The 6,000-nt window shown below is 33.5% G+C and overlaps 1 protein-coding gene across 2 annotated transcripts in view; it reads right to left on the bottom strand.

Moving 5' to 3' along the window:
* The window catches only part of SYCP1 (synaptonemal complex protein 1), a 69,614-nt gene that overhangs the window by 5,030 nt on the left and 58,584 nt on the right, over positions 1-6,000 (bottom strand). For both annotated transcript variants that reach the window (XM_006919668.2, XM_006919669.2), the window contains one exon: positions 5,331-5,510. In XM_006919668.2, the coding sequence (XP_006919730.1) occupies positions 5,331-5,510 (180 nt within the window). The remainder of the gene's footprint in view (positions 1-5,330; positions 5,511-6,000) is intronic.

The raw sequence follows: 6,000 nt of genomic DNA, 5'->3' as shown, positions 1-6,000 counted from the left end.
CTCAAAGAAAATACGGGAGGGGAAGAAGAAGAGAGGGAGTGAGAGACAGTACAGCTTCAGTAGTCAACAGTCTTACAAGAAACTTTAATTTTTCTAACAATTATTAATACCAAAGAACTGATTAAGCATTGCTCTCTCTACAAAAATCCTTACTGATTTATAATAAAATAGGTTTGCTTATTTTTTGTTGGTAAAGTAATTCACACTAGTCGATGTTCAGTATTGCCTATTACCCAGTAAGTTTTATAATTAAAAAAAAACCAAAAAACTAAAAAGTAAAGTCAGTGACATCAGCAAAAATGGCAAAGTAGCTCCAAAAATTTACCCTCATCATGAAGCAAATACTAATAAAAATAGGAATTAATGAAAGGCTTGCCATAAACTGGAGGATATTTTTTTTTAATGGCTGAACATCTGTAAGAACAGCAAGCTTCACACTATCTTCACTTTTTCTTCCCTTCCCCACACTTCAGCTCTGCGTTACCCTTAAAAAATAACAGCCCGCATTCTTGATCCATCCTGGCGGCCACGAGACAGAGCAAAACAGAACTAGAAGTACTTTCAAAGCTTTATTTCCAAAGAGTTGTCATTATTTGACCAGTCTAGTGGTTCTCTGGAAGATCTCACTTACAAGACAGTCAGTCAGTCTGTTTTCGACCTGACTCAGAGCTCACTTGGTACAAAAAGCTTTCTCTTTGGTATGCATGAGGCAGAAAGTAGCCTTTATCAAAAACAATTACAGCAAATATTTTAAATTTGCAGCTCCCTGAGGCAATAATTAACAGTTGGGGCAAATGATAGACTAACCAAAAACTTTAAAAGGACGGCTAGTAAATAAGATGTCCATAGGGGCTTTGAAAAGTTCTGACATTTTTATGAAATTTGTTGGGGTGACACTGGTTAATAAAATTATACAGGTTTCAAGTGAACAATTCAATAATATATCATCTGTATATTGTATTGTGTGTTCACCACCCAAAGTGAAATCTCCTTATGTCACCATATATTTGACCCTCTTTACCCTTATCTACCTCCTCCCTCCCCCTTTTTCCTCTGGTAACCATTAACCTGTTGTCTGTGTCTATGAGTTTTTGTTTGTTTGTCTTGTTCATTTGTTACTTTCAGTTTATGTCCCATATATGTGATATCATGTGGTTTTCAATTTTTTCTGCCCAACTTATTTCACTTAGCATGATAATCTCAAGATTCATTTATATTGTGGCAAATAGCAGTATTTCAACTTTTTTTATGGCTGAGTAATATTCCGTTGTATATATGTACATCTTCTTTACCTAATCATCTACCAAAGGATACTTCAGTTTCCCTATATTGGCCACGGTGAATAAATCCTGCAATGAACATTGAGGTGCATCTATCTTTACGGGTAAACATTTTCAAATTTGGGAGGCAAATACCCAGAAGAAGGACTGCTAGGTCACATGGTAATTCTATTTTTAATATTTTGAAGAACCTCCAAACTGTTTTCCATAGTGGCTGTACCAATTTACATTCCCACCAGCAGTGTATGAGGGTTCCTTTTTCCCCATAACCTCTTCAACACTTATTATTACTTGTCCTGTTGATTATAGCTATTCTAACAGGTGTGAAATGGTATCTCATTGTGGTTTGATTTGCATTTCCCTAACAGCTAGTGAAGTTGAGTATCTTTTCATGTCTGTTGGCTGTTTGTATGTCTTCTTGGGAGAAGTGTCTATTCACATCTTCTGCCCATTTTTTAATTGGATTCTTTCATTTTTTGTTGCTGAACTGTATGGTTTATATATTTTGCATATTAGCCCCTTATCAGTGGTGTTGTTTGCTAATATTTTTTCCTATTTGGTTGGTTGCCTCTGTTTTGCTGACAGTTTCTTTTGCTGTGCAGAAGCTTTTTAGTTTGATATAGGCCCATTCCTTCATTTTTGCTTTTACTTCCCTTGCCTTCAAGGTCAAATTCATAAAATCCTCTCTAAGACCAAGGTCCTTGAGTTTAGTACCTGTTTTCTTCTATGCAATTTATTGTTCCAGGTCTTATATTTAGGTCTTTGATCCATTTAGGTCTTTGATCCATTTTGAGTTAATTTTGGTGTATTGTGACAGATAGTAGTCTAGTTTCATTCTTTTGGATGTGGCTTTACAATTGTACCATTTATTGAAGAGGCTTTCTTTTCTCCACTGCATGTTTTTGGCTCCTTTGTTAAAAATTATTTGCCCATATATATGTGGGTTTATTTCTGGGCTCTCAATTCTGTTCCATTGGTCTGGGTGTCTATTTTTCTACCAATACCATGCTGTTTTAATTATAGTCACTTTGTATTATACTTTGATGTCAGGCAGTGTGATACCTCTGGCCTTGTTCATTTTTCACAGGATTGCTTTGGCTATTAGGGGTCTTTTGTGATTCTATACAAATCTGATTATTTTTTTTCTCTATTTCTTTTTAAAATGCCATTGGAATTTTGATGGGGATTGCATTTAATCTGTATATTGCTTTGGGTAATGTGGCCATTTTAACTTTGCTGATTTTTCCAATTCCTGAACATAGAATATCTTTCTTTTGTCTTCAATTTCTATTAACAGTATCTTGTAGTTTTCAGTGTATAGATCCTTCATATTCTTTATTAAATTTATTCCTAGGTATTATAGTCTTTTTGCAATTGCAAAAGTATTTTTTTTCATTTTTCTGAAATTTCATAATTAGTATATAGGAATGCAATGGATTTTTGTACATTGATTTTGTATCCTGCAACTTTATTGTATTTGTTTATTGTTTCTAATAGTTTTTTGGTGGAATCTTGAGAGTTTTCTATGTAAAGAATCATGTTGTCTGCAAAAAGTGACAATTTGACTTCTTCATTCCCAATCTGGATGCCTTTTATTTCCTTCTCTTGCCTGATTGCTCTAGCTAGGACTTCCAGTACTATATTGAATAACAGTAGTGAAAGCGGGCATCCTTGTCTCGTTCCTAATATTAGAGGGAAAGCTTTAAGTTTTTCGCCATTAAGTATATGGCTTTTATTATGTTGAGGTAATTTCCTTCTATACCCATTTTATTAACTGTTTTAATCATAAATGGATGCTGTATCTTGTCAAATGTTTTGCATCTATTGATATGATCATATGATTTTTATCCTTCATTTTGTTTATGTGGTGAATCACATAGATCAATTTGTGTATGATGAACCATCCTTGTGCTCCTGGAATGAATCTCACTTGATGATGACATATAATCTTTTTAATGTATTGTTATTTGATTTGCTAATATTTTGTTTAAGATTTTTGCATCTGTATTCATCAGAGATATTGGTCTGTAGTTTACTTTTTTTGTGTTATCCTTACTAGGTTCTGGTATTGGGGTAATGTTGGCCTCATAAAATGAGTTAGGAAGTATTGCCTCTTCTCAATACTGAGAAGAACGAGTATTAAATCATCTTCGAATGTTTGGCAGAATTCACTAGTGAAGCCATCTGGTCCTGGATTTTTACTTTTGGGAAGTTTTTGATGATTGCTTCAATTTCCTTACTGTTGATTAGTCTATGTAGATTTTCCACTTCTTCCTGATTCAGTCTAAGAAGGTTGTATATTTCTAAGAACTTGTCCATTTCTTCCAGGTTATTGAACTTGGTGGCATATAGTCTTTCAGAGTATTCTTGTATGATTCTTTGTATTTCTGTATTATCTGTCATTTCTGATTTTGTTTTTTCTTTCTGATTTTGTTTTTTTCTCTTTTTCCCTGAGTGGATCTAGCCAGGCGTTTGTCAATTTTATTGATCTTTACAAAGAACCAGCTATTTGTTGCATTAATTTTTTCTATTGTCTTTTTGTTTTCTATTGCATTTATTTAATTACACTGTAATTTGTATTACTTCCTTCCTTCTGCTGACTTTGGACTTCATTTGTTCTTTTTCTAATTCTTTAAGATATAATGTTAGCTTGTTTATTTGGGATTTTTCTTGTTTCTTGAGATAAGCCTGAAATGATATAAACTTTCATCTATTACTGCTTATGCTGTATCTCAAAAGTTTTGATATGTTGTACTTTCATTCTCATTTATTTCTATGTATCTTTTGATCTCTCCTTTTATTTTTTCTCTGACTTATTCATTCTTTAGTAGTATGTTGTTTAATTTCCACATATTTGTGGTTTTTCCTGCTTTCTTTTTGCAGTTGATAACCAGTTACAAAGCATTGGTTTGTAAAAATCATTCAAGTTATATAATTAAGATCTCTATATTTTTCTTGCACATATTTCAATTAAATGTTTTAATAAGGTCATTCTTCAGTAGAGATCATTTTCCATATTCTGAATAACACAGAAGTAAATACAGTAGAAAATACTTTATGTAAAAGCCTCTCTAAGCTATGTGGACTAATTTTCACAATTTCCATGAGGTGGACAATGTATATAAAACAGGATGTAAATGAGATTCTTCATTTTTCTCTGGAATTGTTAACAGGGGCACAAAGCTGAAGGAAATAGTGTTACTAACCCATATCCTAAAGAAAGTGACCTATGATTAAGGCCAGATCCTTCTCTAGGGCTTATTAAAAAGTGGTAAAAGTGGTAAAAGCAGGCCATACAATCACCAAACTATTCTCTTCTGTTATTTTAAGAAAACTGGGAGAGGAAAACATGAAATTTCAGCTTAGAGGGACAGAGACAGATAGAGGTACTTTTCCCCTCAACTCCCAAGACAAGAGAGGAAATAACTCTAACAGCAGCCTTATAAAGACTAGCGGTACCTTCAAGAAGGGGAAACTGGCATTTCATTCCCTAGTTGGATATAAACTCAGGCAGAAAATTTGTTTATTTGTCCTTGTGTCTGCCTGAGCAGAGTGAAAAGAACTAGAAACTAGAGAGAAATGGATGGCAGAGAAGAGAGGGAGGAGTCAGAAGTAGAGCATTCTGCACAGCCATTTATCATGGAAAGGTTGAGTGAATTCCCATGGATTAAGTAGACATGTGGAAGACAGCTAGAACTGAGTCCACATGAGCAGACTGCTAAGGATCCAGCAGCAAGATAATGTGGAATAAATACCAAACAGAGGTAACTGAGGTGATACTGGAAAATGTCAAGTCAGAATCAGATTTCCCACATTAGGGATCTAAGCATTGGTGAATGCTAGAAAGTACAGAATCTGTCCACAATGCCATTAAGTTGTGGACAGTGACAGAAAAAAAAATAATAATAAAACCATTTCATGCTGGTGTCACAAAAAGTTTTTAAGAAATTGGTTTTATATCTATGTCTGATACTAGAAATATGATATACGATACCAGAACTTTTTTAACTAAAAAAATTATGACCTTTTTTTGAAATTTTAGCAACCAACCTTTGGTAATGGTGTTGATAAAGTACTTTTAGGAGCTGTCCACAGATAGTCCCTTTTATCTTTGGATTTGCCATGATCAGCTGATGTGAAGTTTCGAGGTACATTTGGTAAAGGAGCTGTTTTAGAATCAAATTTCCGACAACCAGTTTCAAGTGTTTCTGATAAAGATGTCTGTATTTTCTATATTGAACAAAAGAAGTGAATAAAATCATCATTAATAGTTATTTTAATTAAAGTACAACAACTAGTAGATGTAACACTGGAATAAACTAGAATTTACCCCCAAATTTACTATTGATTAGATAACTGAATAAATTACAAAATAATTAAATTAAGTGATGAACTAATAAATTTTCTTTGTCATTTCATTTTCCCATTTAAGATGAAAATGGTATCTTCCCCTCTCTGTCTTCACAGATATGCTGTGAAAACATACAAGATATCTCAGCTCTCTACGTGACCACAAATTGAAGATTCTCTAAAGAAAAATCTTTATTCCTGGTGGCAAAAAGCCTTCATCTGTGGTTCATTCCAATGGTCTAAAAACCAGAGGGTAATTTATTCTCATTTCTATTCATTCTCTTTTACACTTTCGTATCTTCTCTCTCATCTATACAAAAATCAGCCTTTTCCTATCCATCAGTCTTACTTCCCTCCAAAAAAAAATATG

The sequence above is a fragment of the Pteropus alecto genome, unplaced genomic scaffold (assembly GCF_000325575.1).
Source record: "Pteropus alecto unplaced genomic scaffold, ASM32557v1 scaffold106, whole genome shotgun sequence".
Lineage (NCBI taxonomy): Eukaryota > Metazoa > Chordata > Mammalia > Chiroptera > Pteropodidae > Pteropus > Pteropus alecto.
The sequence above is the reverse complement of the archived record's forward strand: the minus strand, read 5'-3'. Positions and strand labels throughout refer to the sequence as shown.